This window comes from Eurosta solidaginis, chromosome 3 (assembly GCF_040869045.1).
Source record: "Eurosta solidaginis isolate ZX-2024a chromosome 3, ASM4086904v1, whole genome shotgun sequence".
In the NCBI taxonomy this organism is placed as follows: domain Eukaryota; kingdom Metazoa; phylum Arthropoda; class Insecta; order Diptera; family Tephritidae; genus Eurosta; species Eurosta solidaginis.
Window position 1 is genome coordinate 279,010,859 of NC_090321.1, and position 22,918 is coordinate 279,033,776.

At 37.1% G+C, this 22,918-nt stretch overlaps 1 protein-coding gene across 4 annotated transcripts in view; it reads right to left on the minus strand.

Annotated features, from left to right (window-relative positions):
* LOC137245646 (solute carrier organic anion transporter family member 74D-like) overlaps nt 1-12,270 on the minus strand; it is a 49,246-nt gene extending 36,976 nt beyond the window's left edge. Inside the window, exon 1 of one of the 4 annotated variants that reach the window (XM_067776642.1) lies at nt 12,134-12,270. In XM_067776642.1, coding sequence (XP_067632743.1) covers nt 12,134-12,165 — 32 coding nt within the window. In that variant the 5' untranslated portion in view covers nt 12,166-12,270. Of the gene's footprint in view, nt 1-9,898; nt 10,216-12,133 lie in introns of those variants that run through there. The other 3 variants (XM_067776640.1, XM_067776641.1, XM_067776643.1) reach the window with 3 other exon arrangements.
* Between the last annotated feature and the right edge of the window lie 10,648 nt (nt 12,271-22,918).

Below are 22,918 nucleotides of genomic sequence, written 5' to 3' on the forward strand. Positions count from 1 at the left end.
AAATCTCTGTAAATACAAATATTTACCTAAATCGTTACGGAGTCATTCTTTATAAAAGCACATTAACCCCGGATTATATCGGGTTGGTTGACGTGTCGTATCAGTAATTTTATTTGCAACAATTCATAAGAAGAGTTTCGTTTGCAACTTGAGCAAATAATAAATAAGAAATGAATATGCAATTTTATTAAGCGTTCATAAAAAAAAATGAAAGGCGCGATAACCTCCGAAGAGATTTTAGGCCGAGCTTCTCTTCCAATTTGTGTCGTGCTCCTTTTCATTATACTCAGTTGAGCAGAGCTCACAGAGTATATTAAGTTTGATTGGATAACGGTTGGTTGTACATATATAAAGGAATCGAGATAGATATAGACTTCCATATATCAAAATAATCAGGATCGAAAAAAAATTTGATTGAGCCATGTCCGTCCGTCCGTCCGTCCGTCCGTCCGTCCGTCCGTCCGTCCGTCCGTCCGTCCGTCCGTTAACACGATAACTTGAGTAAATTTTGAGGTATCTTGATGAAATTTGGTATGTAGGTTCCTGAGCGCTCATCTCAGATCGCTATTTAAAATGAACGATATCGGACTATAACCACGCCCACTTTTTCGATATCGAAAATTTCGAAAAACCGAAAAAGTGCGATAATTCATTACAAAAGACAGATAAAGCGACGAAACTTGGTAGATGGGTTGAGGTTATGACGCAGAATAGAAAATTAGTAAGATTTTGGACAATGGGCGTGGCACCGCCCACTTTAACAAGAAGGTAATTTAAAAGTTTTGCAAGCTGTAATTTGGCAGTCGTTGAAGATATAATAATGAAATTTGGCAGGAACGTTACTACTATTACTGTATATGTGCTAAATAAAAATTACCAAAATTGGATGAAGAACACGCCCACTTTTTAAAAAAAAATTTTTTAAATTCAAATTTTAACAAAAAATTTAATATCTTTACTGTATATAAGTAAATTAAGTCAAAATTCAACTCCAGTAATGATATGATGCAACAAAATACAAAAATAAAAGAAAATTTCAAAATGGGCGTGGCTCCGCCCATTTTCATTTAGTTTGTCTAGAATACTTTTATTGCCATAAGTCGAACAAAAATTTACCAATTCTTCTCAAATTTGGTAGGAGCATAGACTCTATCACGGTAACTGTTCTCTGTGAAAATGGGCGATATCGGTGGAAGCCACGCCCAGTTTTTATACACAGTCCACCGTCTGTCCTTCCGCTCGACCTTTAACACAATAACTTGAGCAAAATCTGATATATCTTTACTAAACTTAGCCCACGTACTTATCTGAACTCACTTTATCTTGGTATAAAAAATGGCCGAAATCCGACCATAACCACGCCCACTTTATCGATATCGAAAATTACGAAAAATGAAAAAAAATGCCATAATTCTATACCAAATACGAAAAAAGGGATGAAACATGGTAACTGGATTAGTTTATTGACGCAAAATATAACTTTGGAAAAAACTTTGTAAAATGGGTGTGACACCTACCATATTAAGTAGAAGGAAATGAAAAAGTTCTACAAGGCGAAATCAACAGCCCTTGAACTCTTGGCAGGAATACTGTTAGTGGTATTGCATATATAAATAAATTAAGAGTCCCGACAGATGTATTTCTGGATCACCTGGTCAAAATTTGGTCGATATCGCGAGAACGCCTTCACATATACATCTAAGGGCCACTCGCTTTTAAAACCCTCATTAATACCTTTAATTTGATATCCATATCGTACAAACACATACTAGAGTCACCCCTGTCCCACCCTAATGGCGATATCTCGAAAAGGCGTCCACCTATAGACCTAATGCCCACTCCCTCTTAAAATGCTCAGTAACACCTTTCGTTTGATACCCATATCGTACAAACATTCTAGAGTCACCCCTGGCCCACCCTAATGGCGATATCTCGAAAAGGCGTCCACCTATAGACCTAATGTCCACTCCCTCTTAAAATGCTCAGTAACACCTTTCGTTTGATACCCATATCGTACAAACATTCTAGAGTCACCCCTGGCCCACCCTAATGGCGATATCTCGAAAAGGCGTCCACCTATAGACCTAATGCCCACTCCGTCTTAAAATGCTCAGTAACACCTTTCGTTTGATACCCATATCGTACAAACATTCTAGAGTCACACCTGGCCCACCCTAATGGCGATATCTCGAAAAGGCGTCCACCTATAGACCTAATGCCCACTCCCTCTTAAAATGCTCAGTAACACCTTTCGTTTGATACCCATATCGTACAAACATTCTAGAGTCACCCCTGGCCCACCCTAATGGCGATATCTCGAAAGGGCGTCCACCTATAGACCTAATGCCCACTCCCTCTTGAAATGCTCAGTAACACCTTTCGTTTGATGCCCATATCGTACAAACACATTCTAGAGTCACCCCTGGCCCACCCTAATGACGATATCTCGAAAAGGCGTCCACCTATAGACCTCATGCCCACTCCCTCTTAAAATGCTCAGTAACACCTTTCGTTTGATGCCCATATCGTACAAACACATTCTAGAGTCACCCCTGGCCCACCCTAATGGCGATATCTCGAAAAGGCGTCCACCTATAGACCTAATGCCCACTCCCTCTTAGAATGCTCAGTAACACCTTTCGTTTGATGCCCATATCGTACAAACACATTCTAGAGTCACCCCTGGCCCACCCTAATGGCGATATCTCGAAAAGGCGTCCACCTATAGACCTAATGCCCACTCTCTCTTAAAATGCTCAGTAACACCTTTCGTTTGATGCCCATATCGTACAAACACATTCTAGAGTCACCCCTGGCCCACCCTAATGACGATATCTCGAAAAGGCGTCCACCTATAGACCTCATGCCCACTCCCTCTTAAAATGCTCAGTAACACCTTTTGTTTGATACCCATATCGTACAAACATTCTAGAGTGTCCCTTGGTCCACCTTTATGGCGATATCTCGAAAAGCGTCCACCTATAGAACTAAGGATTACTCCCTTTTAAAATACTCATTACCATCTTTCATTTGATACCCATATCATAAATACACATTCTAGAGTCACCCCTGGCCCACCCTAATGGCGACATTTCGAAAAGGCGTCCACCTATAGACCTAATGCCCACTCCCTCTTAAAATGCTCAGTAACACTTTTCGTTTGATACCCATATCGTACAAACATTCTAGAGTCACCCCTGGCCCACCCTAATGGCGATATCTCGAAAAGGCGTCCACCTATAGACCTAATGCCCACTCTAAAATGCTCAGCAACACCTTTCATTTGATTTCCATATCGTACAAACACATTCTAGAGACACCCCTGGTCCACCTTTATGGCGATATCTCGAAACGGCGTCCACCTATGGAACTAAGGATCCCTCCTTTTCAAAATACTCATTAACAGCTTTCATTTGATACCCATATCTTACAAACATATTCTGGAGTCACCCCTGGTCCACCTTTATGGCGATTTCTCGAAAAGGCGTTCACCTATAGAACTAAAGCCAATTCCCTTTTAAAATACTCATTACCACCTTTCATTTGATACCCATATCGTACAAACACATTCTAGAGTCACCCCTGGTCCACCTTAATGGGGACAACTCGAAAAGGCGTCCACCGATAGACCTAAGGCCCACTCCCTCTTAAAATGCTCAGTAGCACCTTTCATTTGATACCCATATCGTACAAACAAATTCTAGAGTCAGCCCTGGTCCACCTTTATGGCGATATCCCTAAATGGCGTCCATACATAGAACTATGGCCTACTCTCTCTTAAAATACTCTTTAATACCTTTCATTTGATACACATGTCATACAACCACATTCCAGGGTTACCCCAGGTTCATTTTCCTTATTTTGTCTCCATAGCTCTCAACTGAGTATGTAATGTTCGGTTACACCCGAACTTAGCCTTCCTTACTTGTTTTTATTACAAATTGGCGGGACGGGACTTACTTATTTTATGCCGACTCCGAACAGCATCTGCAAGGCAGATGAGTTTTCACTGAGCGCTTTTCATGGCAGAAATACACTCGGAGTGCTTGCCAAACACCGCCGAGGGGCGACGCCGCTTAGAAAAATTTTCTTCTAATTGAAAAACGTTGTTTCTAAAATTTTAATGTTGTTGAACCCGAGATCTTCGGTGTGGTGGGCGGAACACGCCAGCATCACACCACGGCGACCGCCAAGCGTTCATATAACATTTCGTATAAATGCTAATGTTATTTACATATACACAAAGTGTTGGTTTATTACCCAAACCATTAAAAAAGAAATGAATTATAAACATTTCTGCAATCTCGTCTACGAATTTAATTTATATTTACTTGCGGACCAAGATTCATTCTAGTCAATTTAAAAAAGGGGCAGATTTGTCGTGAGTTTACTCATTACCCACATCAATAACTGAGAGTTCTAGAATAAGTCAAAATAGTAGTGTTTCATTTTTGTATGGGGAAAAATAAGATGCAATTTTTTGTGTAAACTCATCACGCCCCGAATTCGATAAAATATGCTAACTCCACTTTTGCCACAAAATAACTTTTTGATACTAACATGCCAACCTAATATAAATGCACGCAAGTCATTTTCTGTCAAAAATGTCTCATGCACATACAACTTGTATGAGAGCAACCCAAATTGAATTTGCTGCGTGAAAACCTAACTCGATTTCCAATTTTTGTTCTGCGTGACATTTATACTATGTACAAACACACACCAAATTAGCAATTTATACCGTTTGGGCAATTTATTATGCAATTTATCATATAATAAATTGTAATAATAAATTGCCAATTTAAAAAAAATTGCGTAATAAATTGATTCAGACTGAAAAAGCAACCTTGTAAAGTATGTTTATTGAGTAGATTTAAACGTCAGTTACGCATGGCTCAACTATGTGGTTGGCACATCTCATCAGCTGGTTTTTTTTTTCAATTCACTGGAGTAGGGATTGTCAAAAGAAGATGGCAAACTCAAAATGAAACAAAAACATTGAACACATTTTCTTATAACACGCAAACATTTCAAAGTTGTATGCTTCCATTCCATTCGCCTAATACCAACACGCACATTTTGACAGTCTCAACAGAGTTATGTTGTTGCTGAAGAGATGAGTCAACCAGCTATCAAATTACTATTGTGTTAGTTAAATTGAGTTGTATGAACACCACTCAATTTAAATCGAAATTGCCTCAATTTATTTTTCTGTTTGAACCTAGTATTAGATTTGACGTTTGCACACATGGTTTACATTGTTGCAACGCATGCTTATTTGGGTTCGGGCAAAAAACGCCGGTTGTTTGCGTGCGCTAAAAAAACGCAGTGCGGTTTTATTAGGTGGGCATGTAATACACTCAGAAAACGCTTGCAAAAAAATTAGGAAAACATTTCATTTAAAAATTGTCTTTCCTTTCATTAATAAAGCCCTTTACATGTTTATGTTTATTGATAAGAAATATTATTACAGCAAGATTATGGATCTTTTATAGTACAACAAAGCGAGAAAATATTAATAGTGGTATACAACTAAACAATTACAAAATACTAATAAGCATGTATTAAAAAGTGTGTATGTATATAACGTAGGCCGATTTAAAATAAAGCTATTTAGTTTTTATGTCGGTATTTTAAAATTATACATGGCCAGTCTATGTCCTAAGTATTGTCTGGGAAATAGTTATAGATAACATTCTTATAGTTGCATACACTTAAATTATTTGTTATAGAATTGGGAATAGAATTCCAGGTACGTATAGTGTTTACGAAAAAAAGTCTAGTCGGCGAAACTGATTTAAATGTAGGTACGATTAGATCATTTGTACGAGCAGATCTTGTGAAAGTAAGTTTATTATAAAGGTATAATAGCGTTTTAGAAAGAATTAGTCGATAAAGGAAAATGCAGCTCCTGGCTTTAAGATAGTCAGAAATTTGACGTACCAAAAGGCGAGACTTTCAACGAGATATATGATCGAACTTTTGCAGTCCATACACTTAACGTGTAATATGGTTAAAGGCCACATCCATTTTATGAGCAGAGTGCGAATCTAGCTTGTTGTAGATCAATTCAGCATATGTCAAATAAGGTAAAATTAGCTGAACAGCCAGTTTATGCCTTATGTTATAGGGAGTGAACAATGTTCACTGAACATAGCCGATAGCCGCAAGTTCCGCAGGGCACCACATACCTTACCTATGGCCAAGTTAACGTGATCAACACATGTCAAACTTGAGCTGATTACAAAGCCAAGGTTGGTAATTTTATTCACTAGCGTAATTTGGGTGGTACCTATGTAGAGAGGTGGAATTCTCGTATCAATCAGCTTTCTCTTTGAGATAGGCAGAACAAGCGTTTTATTAGGGTTGAGGCATAGCCCGTTATTATTAGCCCAAAGGGAAATAGATTAAATGTCAGCATTGAGTTTCGAACACAAATCATCAACCTCATCAATGCGGCTAGACAGGTAAAGTTGAACATCATCCGCATAAGCATGCATACTGACGAACTCGTAGACCGTAAAAATATCATTGATGAATAAACTAAATAACAGTGGGCTAAGGCATGACATTTTGGACCCGATTATTAAACGTTGGTATCGGCTAGTTAAATAGCTGTTGATTTATGCCAATGAATCATCTCTAAACCCAAAGTGAGCCTTTAGCTTAGCGCAAAGCAACTGATGTTCAACGGAGTCAAATGCCTTAGAGAAATCAAGTAGACAAAGTAAAGTTACAAAGTTTTCATCAAATTGAGCACGAATATCGTCAAGAATCTTAAGCATAGCTGTTGCGCAACCATGCTTGGCCCTAAAACCAGACTGAAGAGGTCACAGCAGCTGATTATTTTGTATGTGATTCGTGATTTGTTCAGATATTAATGCTTCAAAAAGCCTTGGAGAAAGCCGGCAATATACTTATAGGGCGGAAGTCAGAAGGAGTATCGGCAGACCTCTTTTTCGCAATGGGTCGAATAGATGCAACCTTCCACTGATTAGGAAAGCAGGACGTGGTGATGCAGTGCTTAAAGCTGTACGGTAGGGCGCCGATTATGTATGGTAGAACCCTCTTTATGAACCTAATCGGGATCCCATCTACACCGACAGCATTCGACTTTATTTTAGCTATACTCCTTATGACATCCGACTCGGACACAGCTTTAAACTTGAATATGTTACCAGAATAGCAGGCATTATCACGAGCGACAGATACGCGGTAATAAGGACCGGTTAAAGGGCAGATAACGAACGCTTGGTTAAGCTGGTCAGGATCTAGAGTGCAGGCTTCAACATTCTCACTACCACATACACGCAGACATTTGAGGTTACGCCATAGAACATTAGGAGGTAAGGAAGCATCAAGCTTGGCAGCGTAAAAATTTCGCTTCTCACTTCTGATAATGGAAGTCGAACTGTGTCTGGCCGCTTTGAACAAAGCCCAGTTAGCCTGGCTAGGGATTGCTTTAAATCTCTCTATGAGTGAACCAAGGGGACACCGAAGATTTAATCTCACTGTAGCGAACAAGGACATGCTTATTAAAAATACTTAACATATTTTTATTTAAGAACTCGAGTTTATCATTAACACTCGAAATATACCAATAATCAGACCAGTTCACAGAGCTAACATCAACAACCAGTGATTCCACGTTAATGTTTCGATAGTCCCTAAATGGGAAAGTTCTTTCAAACTCACATTGTCCAAGATTAATGACAAGTGCACAGAATGTTAGGTCGTGGTCAGATATGAATGAAAATTGGTCAAACGCCGTAACAGAGGAAAGATCAGAGATAATAAAAAAGTCCAAAAGACTTGGGGTACTTGTGTTAGAATATCTTGTGGGAATTGACGTGTTAACTACAGAAAGACCAAAAGCAGATAAATAGTTCAACAAACTAGAGGTATAAGAGTCACGTACGAGAAGATTAACATTAAAATCTTCGCAAAAAATTATATTTGCGTAGTCAACAAAAAGCGGTGACAGGGAAGTAAAAAACTGATCGAAGCTTATATCTTTTTAGGGTTATATACACATGACAGCAGGGCTTTAGAAAATCTATCAGACAGTTCCACAAACATGTGTTCTACGGCACAGTTTTCGGACTTGTATAAGACCTTCATACTAATATTGTTTCTGCAGTAAACAGCTATTCCGCCACCTTTCTTAGAGCCTCTGTCGTGGCGGATCAATGTGTAATTTTGCAAATCATTCAAGCAATTTGAAAACCAAGTCTCGGTTACACAAATTACATCTACCACCGAACACTCAAAGGCATATCTGACGATATCTAACTTTTCTGGATTGAGACTCCTAGCATTAAAATGAACAATAGCCGTGTTTTTTAACACGCGTATATCCGTTTACGCTTAAACTTTATATTGACTGCTAAGAGACAAACTATAAATACACCTCTGAAATTGCTGCGCATAAATTTTGTCCTACTAAATTTCAATACGCATTATACTCAGATGTAACTGAAATATGTGTCTTTGTTTCACCCTGTACACTAATTCTATGTATTATATGTGTGTCCACAATTCATCGCAACTGATTCAGCTATATGTTATACCCTATGGCCATCAGAGCGTTGCGTCTCCGCTTTTCGGTACACCCTGTTGCTGTAGCTAGTTGTTTTACCACAGCCGCTAGATGGGTCTCCTAAGCATTATCTAAGCGAAGATAGGCGTTTTTTAACACGCGCAAACGAAACGTATATGCGCGTGTTAAAAAACACGGCTAATATTAAAACCGTTGTGACGCTTGCATAGAATGTTTACCATCAGCCGTGTTTTTTAACACGCGCGTATACGTTTCGTTTGCGCGTGTTAAAAAACGCCTATCTTCGCTTAGATAATGCTTAGGAGACCCATCTAGCGGCTGTGGTTAAACAACTAGCTACAGCAACAGGGTGTACCGAAAAGCGGAGACACAACGCTCTGATGGCCATAGGGTATAACATATAGCTGAATCAGTTGCGATGAATTGTGGACACACATATAATACATAGAATTAGTGTACAGGGTGAAACAAAGACACATATTTCAGTTACATCTGAGTATAATGCGTATTGAAATTTAGTAGGACAAAATTTATGCGCAGCAATTTCAGAGGTGTATTTATAGTTTGTCTCTTAGCAGTCAATATAAAGTTTAAGCGTAAACGGACATACGCGTGTTAAAAAACACGGCTATCGCCAAACTATTCTCCCGAACACCATATGAACCGCTTTTAAAAGACATTAGACTTATTTCAAAATCTTAATCTTATTTCAAAAACAAAAACACTACAAGCTGCACCAAACTTGGAAGCACAATCAACTAAAAAGGGTGAAAAAAGAATAGATGGGCCATGTTACCAATTACTTAATCAGTTAAAACAAATTTAATAAACAGATAAATAAAAGTTAAAATATATAGAATTGTATATACAATTTTTGAAATCATCGCAACTCAGCTCAGTTATTTTAACAGCCTCAGAATATTTTGAAGCTCTGATGGAAACAACACCTCTCAACGTGAACACCGATGCCAGTTTGCCAGCTCGTCTAAGCAGAATCGCCTTTTGTAGAAGTTTTCTATTATCTGGAGTTAAACTTTCAAATATGGAGAACTTTCCTTCCAGCCCAATAACATCCAGAGATAAGGCAGATTTAGTACGTTGGCGATATTCACGGAGAGCTCTTAGTGTACGATTACGATCAAGAGGCGAATGAAACTTAATTATGATGGCACTCTTTTCACTTGACCGTGATGTGTGAAAAATGTCGCATACTTGTGGCACCAGAAAATCGATGTGAAGACAAATACGGTTAAACAAACTTTTGAGATTTTCTGTCCCTGCATACCGCACGCCAAATACAACTGCGTCGGCAGCGTAGTCATACGTTGTTTTGCTCACCTGCATCCTGCATATTCTTCGCTTGCTCTTGACACTCGATTATTTGCTGTTGAAGTCTGAGTGTGCTCTCTTCTAGCAAACTGATGCGCGCAGTAAATTCATCAGCTTTAGCATTAAGCAAGACGATCTCTTCGTCAATTCTCATCGAAACGCAATTTTCGAAGTAAACGATTTTATTACAAATGTTCTCAAAACGCGACTCTATCTTCTCAGACTGAAGTGTTAGAGATCTAGCCAAAACAGAAGAGATGATAGCACTCTCATCAAGTTTGGCAGATTTCGGTAACGGAGAACCTTGTTTGAGCGGTGCTTAAGAGATGGAGGATTGGTTGACATAACGCGAAAAAATACAAAAGTGCGACAACAACACAACACAACAGAAATTTATTATTATAATATTTTTGTTTTTTGTTTTTTTTTTTTTGCACTCTTTTGAGCTTAATTTTGTTTTTATCTCTTTGTTATAAGCTCGTAAATTTATAGATTATAGTTTATGTTTACAGTATAAGTTGAAATATTATTTAATGTAAGCTGGTATCTTAGTTAAAGTAATTATTGTTGAGAGAGTCCAGCAATAATAAATAAAATTCCAGAGCAAAAAACTTTCACGTCCGCACTCTTCGTAACTCAACTTGAAAAACACTGTCCTTAACAATACCGAAAATTTCTTTGGAAATGGCGTCCATACTGTTCTGATATTCATACTCCTCGAAATTGACTTAATTTTAATAAATCCAAATTAGACAGATTAAAGGAATTCTATAACCTTTTCAGACAATCAAATCAGGTGAACTTTCAGCTATACTTACAATATTTGAAAAAAAAAAAAAAAATTATGAAAATAAATAAATAAATAAATAAAATGAATGTTTATTTAAATAACAAAAAATTTAAATGCATTTATTCCAAACCAAATTATTCTGTAAAAATTTGATCGTTTGTACGGCACATTCGCATGGGACACGTACGAAATTCAGTTTTTATTTTATCATAAAAAATAAATAAATGCAAGGCGCGATAACCTCCGAAGAGATTTTAGGCCGAGCTTTTCTTCCAATTTGCGTCGTGCTCTTTTTAATTTTTATTACAAATTGGCGGGACGGGACCTACTTGTTTTCCGCCGACTCCGAACGGTATCTGCGAGACAGATGAGTTTTCACTGAGAGCTTTTCATGGCAGAAATACACTGGGAGTGCTTGCCATACACTGTCGAGGGAGGACCCCGCTTTGAACAATTTTCTTATAATTGAAAGAACTTGTTGCTAAGATTTAAATGTTGCTTTGCCCGGGGCGTGAACCCAGGATCGTCGGTGTGGTAACGCTACCATCACACCACGGCGTCCGCTATTTTTTCATCTCCTATATAGAAAAATCCATTTTGTTGCTATCTAAAGCATTGTTTATACAAGATGTAAATTTATTACCGCTTGCCTATATTAACGACTTCTTTTTTCGTGAAAATTTTTGTTTTTCTTAAGTTGATAATAATTTAAAATTCTTCTTTCTCGACACGTTGAGGTGTGGCCTATTTCAAATATATAGGCATTACAATTAAAAAGCGATTAATTAGGAAATCGGTGAAAATCTACAATTTTCCGTGAAATGCTTGACATATGTACACTCACAAATGAAAAGTCAAAGATAATAAATTAGAGTGCATTGCGCGCACTACAGTCGGTTTATATACTTTCATATCAGGTCAAGGTCAATCATACCATAACTCTCACAGTAGTATAACTTTTTTTTAACTTCTTGCACAATCCACACCCAACTTCTTTTATTAAACATTAGTCATTTAAAGTCTCATATTTGCAGAATCCTTGTTTTAATGCAGGGAAGTAAGAGTGGTCATCAACGTATATTATTTAAATTAATTTATCCCATAAAATTGCTTTTTAGTTCCTTTAGTATTTATTTGCTTTAACATAAAATTCATTAGTTTGTTTTTGTTATGTATACAAATATAATACACATAAAGATATATATAATTATCACGATGCCACAGTGGAAGTAGCACTTTTTTTACAACTATTTGGGTGTTATGTAATGAAATAAGTTTAATAAATTTTTACTTATATTAACATTTTATTCTTTGTTCTGATTTCGCAAACTTTTTTTAAAGAATTGTTTCTTACACAGAAATAAGCTTTCGCACTAAATAGAAATCGGACACGAATATAGATGTACAACGTAAATATGCTTATCTTTTATAAATATTTTTAATAATTTCCATACATTTCTGCGCTTTCAAAAAATGCACTTTTCATTTCAATCCAGTAAATGCATTGTGTTGTAAAATTAATTCATTTTCTTTTAGACCGCCACAAGTTCAACAAAAAAGTTCACCGTCACAACTAAGCCGCGCTCAACGACTAACTTAACTGCTACAGATTCTTTCAATTCAGACTAAAAACGTCGTATACGGTACTTTACTGTACCTATAATACGTGTGGGTATGTATATCCATATATCCAGACAAAAACAAGAAAGAGCGGGCCTGCCTTCGGGTGTGCGGAAGACCTCACACCTTTCATAAATGGATCTAGTGAAAATTCCAAAATTCATAAAATCTAAACAATCAGAATATATGTATATTATATATTACACCGATTTCGGAAATCAGACAATAACGTATTCCATATTTGCAGCATATAGGAAAATTGCATGCTTCTAGCTGTTAAGTTGAGGAAGAAACTACGAAAACCGTCTTGCGTGAATAGTCGGTTGTATGGTAAATGCATTATTTATATGGCCGATCTTGACGATCTTTTTACACAATTTTGTATGCAATGTTTGTAGGCCTGGGAAATTTGAAGCTTATAACAGTTAAAAAGAGAAAAAAAAAAATGGAGAAAGCCCCCTTATCTGCAAAATCGGTTGTTTGGGATATGTATGCTATAATAGTCGGATCCAGTCGCTTCCGACAAATGTCTATTGGAACATTAAAATATACCAGATCACCAAATTTCATCAAGATATCTCAAAAATTGAGGGACTAGTTGCATTCAAACATACAAAACAACAGACTGACGGACAGAGGGACATGTCCAAATTAGCTCAGTCTCTTCTCCTTTAAGGACTTAAAATACCATTTCATATTCGTGAAAGGTATAAAAATATAGGTATGATATGAGCATCTTCAATCACTAAAGAAGTGCTTGTTTACTATACATAAAACATATCTATGTATGTGTATAGAGATGTATGTATATAAGTACATGTCACTCATAGGTAATATAAGCATATCAACATATTATTTTATAGTTTCATTTTTTTACAAAGATTTTTTTTTTTATTCAATTGCTTAAGTGCACGGCGGGCAGACACAATCACCCCCACAAACGTAACCTAGAGGGAGGCTAATGCGCGCTGCCGCCGCAAGCGAAGCCGCAATTTGTTAGTTGAGCCTTCAAAATTAATTCGTTCAACTCAGCGTAAGTGATCTGTTGTAGTTAAGTTGGATCTAAGTATATTCGTATACATGTACTTATATTGAAAATATTTAGTTGCGATTCAAGAATGTGGCGAATGCTCCAATTAAAAAGCAAATGCGATCAGTTAAATGTTTCCATTTTTAATTCTCTAAATTGCCCGAAACAAAATTTAAATTAGCCAAATCTAGAAATACCAGAAAGGTCTCAAAAAAGTATTTAAATATCTCGCATACCACCTACAAATGAAACAAATTGATGTCATATTTGTTAGAGCTAATTTGGTCGTTGGATTTAAAGCAAAAACATTAGTTTTTCTTTTTTTCTTCGACGCGTTTCGACACGTTATTGTGTCTTCTTCAGGGAGATTATGTATTTGTTCAGACAAGAAAACATAATTAGAAAATATTTTCTAAATTATGGTACATACATACCTTAATATGTATTGCAGACTTTCAATAAATAACACATTTTTACAAAAATATACACATTTAACATATTCCAAATATTTACATTTAAAAAACATCTACACTCTATCCCAACTGTTCGCCATTTTTTGATTATCCCACATTTGTATGAACAGCTGATATTATCTACATCATCTTTGTAGTTCATGGCATTATTTATCTGCTGTTGGATTCGAAGCCCTTCTAAGGTTAATCTTCTCTTTGTTTTGCTTTCCATATCTATTATGCGTGCATTATCGAAATCAGCTGAGTGATCGAATTTGTTGATGTGTTGCGCCAAGGCCGTCGTCATCTTTCTTCTCCTTTATATTCGCATATTCTTACTCCGAAAGCTCGCTTCGTTGTTCCTATATATATTTTATTGCAGTAGTTCCTTTTTATACACAGCTGTTCTTGTACACATGGTATTATAACTTTGATTGGATAACGGTTGGTTGTACAGGTATAAAGAAATCCAGATAGATATAGACTTCCATATATAAAAATCATCAGCATCGAAAAAAAATTTGATTGAGCCATGTCCGTCCGTCCGTTCATCTGTCCGTTAACACGATAACTTGAGTAAATATTGAGATATCTTCACCAAGATTGGTACACGAGCTTATCTGGACCCAGAAAAGATTGGTATTGAAAATTAGCGATATCGGATGATAACCACACCCACTTTTTAAATATAAAAAATTTTGGAAAACACAAAAAACCTGATTATTTAGTAAATAATACACCTAGAATGTTGAAATATGACGTGTGGACTGATATTGAGACTCTTGATAAAAATTTGCAAAAATTGTTTAAAATGGGCGTGGCACCGCCCACTTGTGATAAAATCAATTTTGCAAATATTAATAATCATAAATCAAAAATCGTTAAACCTATCGTAACAAAATTCGGCAGAGAGGTTGCATTTACTATAAGGAATGCATTACAGAAAAATTTACGAAATGGGTTAAGGACCACGCCCACTTTTATATAAAGGATTTTTAAAAGGGTCGTGGACGAAAAAAGTAAGCTATATCTTTGATCTTTATATCAATGGTATTTCATTTCCCAAGTGGATTTATAACAATAAATAGGAAAAACTTCAAATTTTAAAAAATGGACGTGGCACCGCCTCTTTTATGGCTAAGCAATTTTCTATGTTTCGGGAGCCATAACTCGAAGAAAAATTATTTCAGAATAGAACCATATGTATATGTATTATTGCGCAGCCTTTTAACACTATTAAGCACACAAAACAAACAACAACAGCATTTCAAGTGTACAGCTGGGTTTGTAATTTTCGGTTTCACCCGAACTCAGACTTCCTTACTTGTTTGTTCTGTCTTTATTTACTTTAAATATTGTAGTAAGTGTTTGATGTGGTCGACGAACAAAATCTATAGTGTTGTTGGGTATGTATGCGCCTAACGTTTTCATGTCTAATAGTCCTGGTACATATGCTATACCGGTAAATATTTTCTTCTGATTATCTCTTTTTGAGTTCTCATTTGAATGTTTGGTAGTTCTTTTTTGTTGGTATCTATTTTTCTATTAAGGTGCTCGGAAATCAGTTTTTATATAAAATGTTTTTGATTTTAACGTTGGTTTCAATTCTGAACTCCTGGTCGCTCAGATTATACATTTTTTCAATCAAGTTCAACGCAGTGCTCCTTTTTTATGTCCAGGGATGATTCGAGTTGAAATTAATCATCCTGGACGAAGGTACAGACTTGGCATATCACTTTGTTTTTATGCCATTGTTGAATCTATGGATTTGAATATCCAAAAACGCTAACTTTGTATTTTCTTCTTCTTCACAAGTAAATTTGATTGTTGTATGTTAGTTATTGAGGGTATTAAAACAAAAACTCTAGTATAGATAAAAATTGCTTCCTCGTAAGAATTGTCTGATTCTGTGGAGGGGGATGTTTGTAAAAGGACTCGCGAAGATGCAACAAAGGCTCAAATTTCTCTTGAACTACAAAGGTTACGATATTATACCAACACACTTAAAAGGTAAAACGAATAAAATTATACAAGCGTTCAGTTTGAAAAAAAACAAGAAAAGAAGCGGAAAATTTTTTTATCTGTACTACAATTTTGTTTGAGAGAAAACAACTACTTTGTTTGCGACGAAATAATATACCAACAAATATTTGGAATGCCAATGGGGAATCTTCTATCCCCGACTGTAGGGGACATTGTCTTAGACAAAATACAAGACGATAGCATCGCTGATTTAAGATCGAAAGGAATCTATATAAAATACATAAGGAAATATTTAGATGACACATTTGCTTTAATTAAGAAAACGAACGCAAAAATCAAATTTACTTGTGAAGAAGAAGAAAATACAAAGTTAGCGTTTTTTGGATATTCAAATCCTCAGATCCAACAATGGCATTAAAACAAACCGGTATGCCAATTCTGTATCCTCGTCCAGGATGATTAATTTCAACTCGAATTATCCATGGACACAAAAAAGGAACACTGTCTTGAACCTGATTCAAAAAAATTATAATCTCAACGACCAGGAGTTCAGAAAAGAAATCAACGTTGAAATCAAAAACATTTTATATAACACATTTTCTTATGCTTGCTCTGGCTCTTTAGGTCCAACATAAAAGTAGTGTATACTGGGTTGGGTCGATTTCTATGGACGACTGTTAACCTATATCGCGCCATCGAAAAATCAAAAGTTAATAAAGATATGCCAAATATCATGAATAGGGGAAGTCAAAGTAAGTAAGTGAGTCAAACCTGTTGTTTCGTATTTATAATAATAACACTATGCGACAAAATCAACTTTTTTTCTGGGTATTGGACAAAACCCACTTTTTCGTAGAGATTGAGGCTTAAGTAAACAAAGTACTATCTCCGTTTTTCGAACTTAGCCTCCAAAAAATAGATACCGGCTTACGAAGTTCGAAATTCTACATTTCGAAATTTTATTTAATTTTTTTGTTAACGCGTTCAGCAAATTGAAAAAGTAAAAATGTGGGCGTGGTCCGCTCTTTTCCCTTATTTGAAGGGCTGAATTCTAAAATTTTGTTAGCTGACCTAATCATGTGAAAACGACTTCATAGCTTACTTACTTACTTAATTGGCGCTTAACCGTCTAAACGGTTATGGCCGTCCAACAAGGCGCGCCAGTCGCTCCTTCGCTCCGCCAACCGGCGCCAATTGGTCACACCAAGGGAGTTTAAATCGTTTTCCACCTGGTCCTTCCCACGGAGTGGGGGCCGCCCTCTACCTCTGCTTCCATAGGCGGGTTCCGATAGAAACACTTTCTTGGCCGGAGCATCATCTTTCATTCGCATAACATGGCCTAGCCAGCGCAGCCGCTGCGTTTTAATTCGCTGGACTATGTTGATGTCTGCGTATAGCTCGTACAGCTCATCATTAAATCTTCTTCGGTACTCGCCATCGCCAACGCGTAGAGGTCCATAAATATTTCGAAGAACTTTTCTCTCGAACACTCCCAAAGCCGCTTCATCTGCTGTTGTCATGGTCCATGCTTCTGTCCCATATAGTAGGACGGGTACGATAAGTGACTTGTAAAGTATGATTTTCGTTCGCCGAGAGAGGTTTTTACCTTTCAATTGCCTACCTAGTCCAAAGTAGCATTTATTGGCAAGATTGATTCTTCGCTGGATTTCAGTGCTGATGTTGTTGCTAGTGTTGATGCTGGTTCCCAAATAAACGAAGTCTTTTACTATTTCGAAATTATGGCTGCCAACAGTAGCGTGGTTGCCAAGGCGCATATGCGCTGACTCTTTGCTCGATGACAGCACGTACTTCGTTTTGTCCTCATTCACCACCAAACCCATCTTTACCGCTTCTTTTTCCAGTTTGGAGTAAGCAGAACTAACAGCGCGGGTGTTTAGGCCGATGATATCAATGTCATCAGCATATGCCAGTATTTGCACGCTTTTATAGTATATTGTTCCAGTGCGGTTAAGTTCTGCAGCTAGAATAATTTTCTCCAGCATCAAATTAAAGAAATCGCACGATAGGGGGTCACCCTGTCTGAAACCTCGTTTAGTTTCGAACGGCTCGGAGAGGTCCTTCCCAATTCTGACTGAGCTGATGGTGTTGCTCAACGTCATTTTGCACAGCCGTAGAGGTTTTGCGGGGAAACCAAATTCAGACATAGCAGCATATAGGCAGCTCCTTTTCGTGCTGTCGAAGGCGACTTTAAAGTCGACGAAGAGGTGATGTGTGTCGATTCTCTTTTCACGGGTTTTTTCCAAGATTTGGCGCATTGTGAAAATCTGGTCGATGGTAGATTTAACAGGTCTGAATACGCACTGATAAGGTCCAATCAGCCGGTTCACGGTGGGCTTCAATATTTCGCACAATACACTTGAAAGGACCTTATATGCGATATTAAGAAGGCTGATTCCACGATAGTTGGTGCATTTTGCAGTATCCCCCTTCTTGTGGACTGGGCAAAGAACACTTAGATTCCAACCGTCGGGCATGCTTTCGTCCGCCTATATTTTGCTAAGAAGCTGCTGCATGCGCCTTACCAACTCCTCGCCGCCGAACTTGAATAGCTCCGCAGGCAATCCATCAGCGCCCACGGCCTTGTTGTTTTTCAATCTGGTTATTACTATTCTAACTTCGTCATAATCGGGCGGGGCGACATATATTCCATCATCATCGATTGCGGGATCGGGTTCTTCATCTCTGCGCGGTAAATTGCTGCCTCCAGGAGGAGAGCAGAGAAGTATTCCCTCCATAATCTAAGCACTCTCTGGACATCAGTTACAAGGTCGCCGTTTACATTCCTACGGGAGTTTGCCCCGGTCTTAAAACCTTCCGTCTGACGCCGTATTTTTTGGTAGAATTTTCGGGCGTTATTCCTGGTGGCTAGCAGCTCAAGCTCCTCGCACTCACGCCTTTCTGCTTCTGCTTTTTTCTTCCTGAAAAGGCGTCTCGCTTCCCTTTTCAACTCACGATAGCGTTCATAGCTTCCAAGGACATTAAACGGAAATGTGAAGCTTCTCAAGCCAAAATAATGACAAATCAATTTTAAAAATCGGACGTCAAATAACCAAGTTTTTGGCTGTATTTCGAAGGATCAAAAAAAATAAAAAAATTTTTCCGAAACCCTCTCAACATAATCTTTAAATTTAGGGACGGACATTAGCAACTTTTTTTTTTGTATGGGGACCAACCCAGTCTAGTATACATCTTTTCGAGCACTTGCTTGCCCAAAAATTGTATACATGCTCAGAAACTTTAATTTTTATGTACATAGGTGACATGTTTCCCTTGAGTTGCTGTGTGTGTTTTGCATGCTACATGTATCCCCAATATAGCACCATTTCCAACGACTACACTTATATCTAACGCTTACTTTCAGGATTCCCCCATACCGTGAGAAAAGATGTTAACACATAAAAAAAAAAAAATTGTTAGTGGCCAGGTTTTCAACTGACGTGCCCTGTATTGCAGTAATGTGTTCTACCCACTGAGCGATGGGATTCAAGGGGTTGATAAGCGCAATACAAAGCTTTATAGCTTTAAAACTTCCACAAGCCAATTGTCATCTCACCTATGCGAGGGAAATCCTGTTAAAAATATGAATGTATTATACACATATTTAGCAGGCGAGGCTCTGGAGACCCCAAGTTCTTTATGGTATGTGGTCATATTAATCGTTTCCGAGAGGGTCGAGAACCTTAATGGTGCTTTGTTACCAGAACGTACCGGATCTACATCCGGCAAAGGCCCATCAACATCGATAACATTCCCCAAAACCTTCATAGAGTGTCTTTATCGTTAATATAACAACAACACCCACTCAGCGATCACTTCTGTGTTATACTATGTCGAAACACACACCAAATTGGCAATTTATACCATTTGGGCAATTTATTACGCAATTTATCATATAATAAATTGTAATAATAAATTGCCAATTTAAAAAAAAAATTACGCAATAAATTCAAACTACAAATGCAACCTTGTAACGTGTGTTTATTGAGTAGATTTAAACGTCAGTTACGTATGGCTGAACTATATGGTTGGCTCAGCTCATCGCCGGATTTTATTTTTTTCATTTCACTTGAGTAGGGATTGTCAAAAGAAGATGGCAAACTCAAAATGAAACCAAAACTTTGAACACATTTTCTTACAACACACAAAAATTTCAAAGTTTTATTTTTTCATTCCATTCCATTCTTCTAATACCAACACGCACATTTTGACAGTCTGAACAAAGGTAAGTTGTTGCTGCAGAGATGAGCCAGCTAGCTATCAAATTACTTGTGGTCATCCAGTGAGTTTTACATCTCCGGATCACGCTCAATTCTCACGGGAAATGGTCCGGATCATTGTTGTGAGAGTTGGCAGGACTACCAAAAACGTCATTTTCGTTGTAAGAAGAAGAAAAGTAAACAAACCGATATAATTAAAGCGTTGTGAAAAATTAAACGAAAAACATGAATGAACATTGGTTTGAAGTAAGTTTACACATTTTTAAAACTCATTGCTGTTTTTAGTAAGTGTTTTCCTTCATGTCTATCATTTAAATATATTGCAGTTTATGTATGAATCGTCATCGGAATCGGCAAATACAAGCGGCTTGACTGAAGAATTAATGAATTTATCTAGAAGCACTTCGGAAAATGAAGAGGAACATGTTCCAAATGAAAATTTTTTAGACACAATTGATGGTTATACAGATCAGGACTTCAGAAAACATTTTAGAATGAATCGGTCCACTGCGCATATTTTAATTGGTAAGAATTTCACATCAATTAACCCTTCTTAGTCATTTATAAAAATATGTCTTTTACCATTTTGTAGAACGGCATAATACAAGCGCACTTTATTCTAAAAAGGAACATGGAGGATTATGCAAAGTTGGAGCTGCAAAAGAGATATATATGCTTTTGTGGTACATGGCAAATACCAGTTCGTTTCGTGAAATAGCGAATCGTTTCAACTGCATGGAGAGTAATAAGGCGAGTGATTGAATGGCTATTGTCAATTGGCCATGAATATGTTCAGTGGCCTTCTCTGTCCAAAGCAAGGGACAATATACGCAAGTTTTATGCCATGAAGAGCATTCCAAATGTGATTGGTTGTATCGACTGCTCGCACATAAAAATTAAAGCCCCAGTATCAAACAAAGAAGCGTATTTCAATCGGAAGCATTTTTATAGCCTGCAATTGCAAGCTGTTGTAGACGCAGATAAAATGTTTATAGACATATTAGCTGGTGAACCGGGCTCGTTACATGACAGCCGAGTTTTGAGACGATGAAGTTTATACCAACGAGCGTTAGATGATATGACATCCACTTTTCCATTCAACTCATGTTTGCTTGGAGACTCAGCTTACGCAAATACGCAATGGTTGATAAGCAGACCTGCAATCGATCGTTCGGATTATTATAGGTGGATGCATTCTTCATAACATTTGTTGCTTGAAACACGACAGCATTGAAGACGAGAATTTGATAGAGGATGAAGAACATGTAAGCAATATGCATCTGCAAGGGAACGAAGCGGCTTCTGGAAGTAGGCGTGGTATTGTTCTACAAAACCTAATCGATAAAAATGTTATTAGCACGCCGTCGTAGGTTATACTTACTTATACGCTTAGGTTTATAGTTCTAAAATACTTGTCGAACTGAAATTTTCTTCGAAATAAAAATTTTATATGGATTGAAATTCCTATATTCATATAAATTCATTTATTTATTATTTGTTGCTTCAGGTAAAGTAAAACACACTAACATCCAATCCAGGTACAGGTGTAAGGAAAATTCGTCTATTATATTTCTTAAATCTAGGCTACATCATTATATGTTCAAAAACAAAAAACACTCCATTGTTAAAAGTACTCATAAAACATCACAAAGAAGTTGACTTCACATTTTTCAAACTAAAAACTGTCGCGAAAATACTCCAAAGTTCATTCCTACTTACAACTAATCTAGGTTTATAAATATATACAGACTTCACTCATATTCCTAACTATAACTATACATACATGCTTAAAATAGCACATGTTGTACAAAAGGTAATTCATAATAAATATATCACATTGTTTTTTTTGCATCCATAAACGCTTTGAGTATGGCCATTTTTTCTTCATGCCGTTTTTGCTTTAATTGCTGCGCCTGCTCCATGTTTTCAATTTTTTTTGCAGCATACTCTTCGAAGACCTTTATTTTGTTGGCAGCAAGCTCCTTTCTGCACTGAATTTTCATTTCCATTATTTTTTCTTTCAATGGAGGTCTACAGCTTCTTTGTTTTCTATAACATTTTGGCAATGTTTTTTCGTTTCCGCCTTCGTTGGAACAGCTAGGTGTGCCATCCTGTGGTGGAAGATTTAGAGGCTGGCCGAATAAATTTATGCAGTGGTTATTTGATTTAACTGGATTATCACCAAATATTTCCTCCATCAAATCAGCAAACGGAGCATTGCATTGCGTTGCTCCTGTCCTGCCATTATTGTCCACACTCTGTTTATATGCCCTTATTAAAGTTTTTAGTTTTGCCGAAAGCATCTCCACCGTCGTTGGTTGACTCTGTGTTAAGATACAAATATAGCAAGAAGAAATTATTAATAAACTTTGTAAACATCTATCGTGGGCTAACATCAAACTCACCTATACACCTTGGCTCTCCAAATCCATAAGCACATTCTCCATGGCATATTTTTTTATCCTATTGCTGGCAAACTCTTCCTTCCTAGCAAGGTACGCATTTAAAAAAGCTCTTGTCTCCTGTCTAGACCAAATTCTTCTTTCACTAAAACAGTTTACATAGTTAATATATGTTAAAACTATATAAATTTCATTTTTTAAAGTTGTCCATTTTCTCTTTTCTAGTTGAACAAATTGCTTTTAAATATGGCTAACAAATTGTTTATGCATACATCAAACTGACAGTTCTACCTCTCAAAACAGCTAGTGCTGCCAAGTGAACATCGAAAACCCTATTAAACAAAGCTGCTCACAAATTGAACCAGACTTCTATCTGGATTTATCTGGCTCAAATCGTTGTTGTTGCATTTACATGCAAAATTATTTCTCTGGCTCAGGATTTGGCCACCGGATGATGGCTACTATTGTGTAAGTTGAATTGAGTTTTATGAACACTACTTTTGAACATAGTATT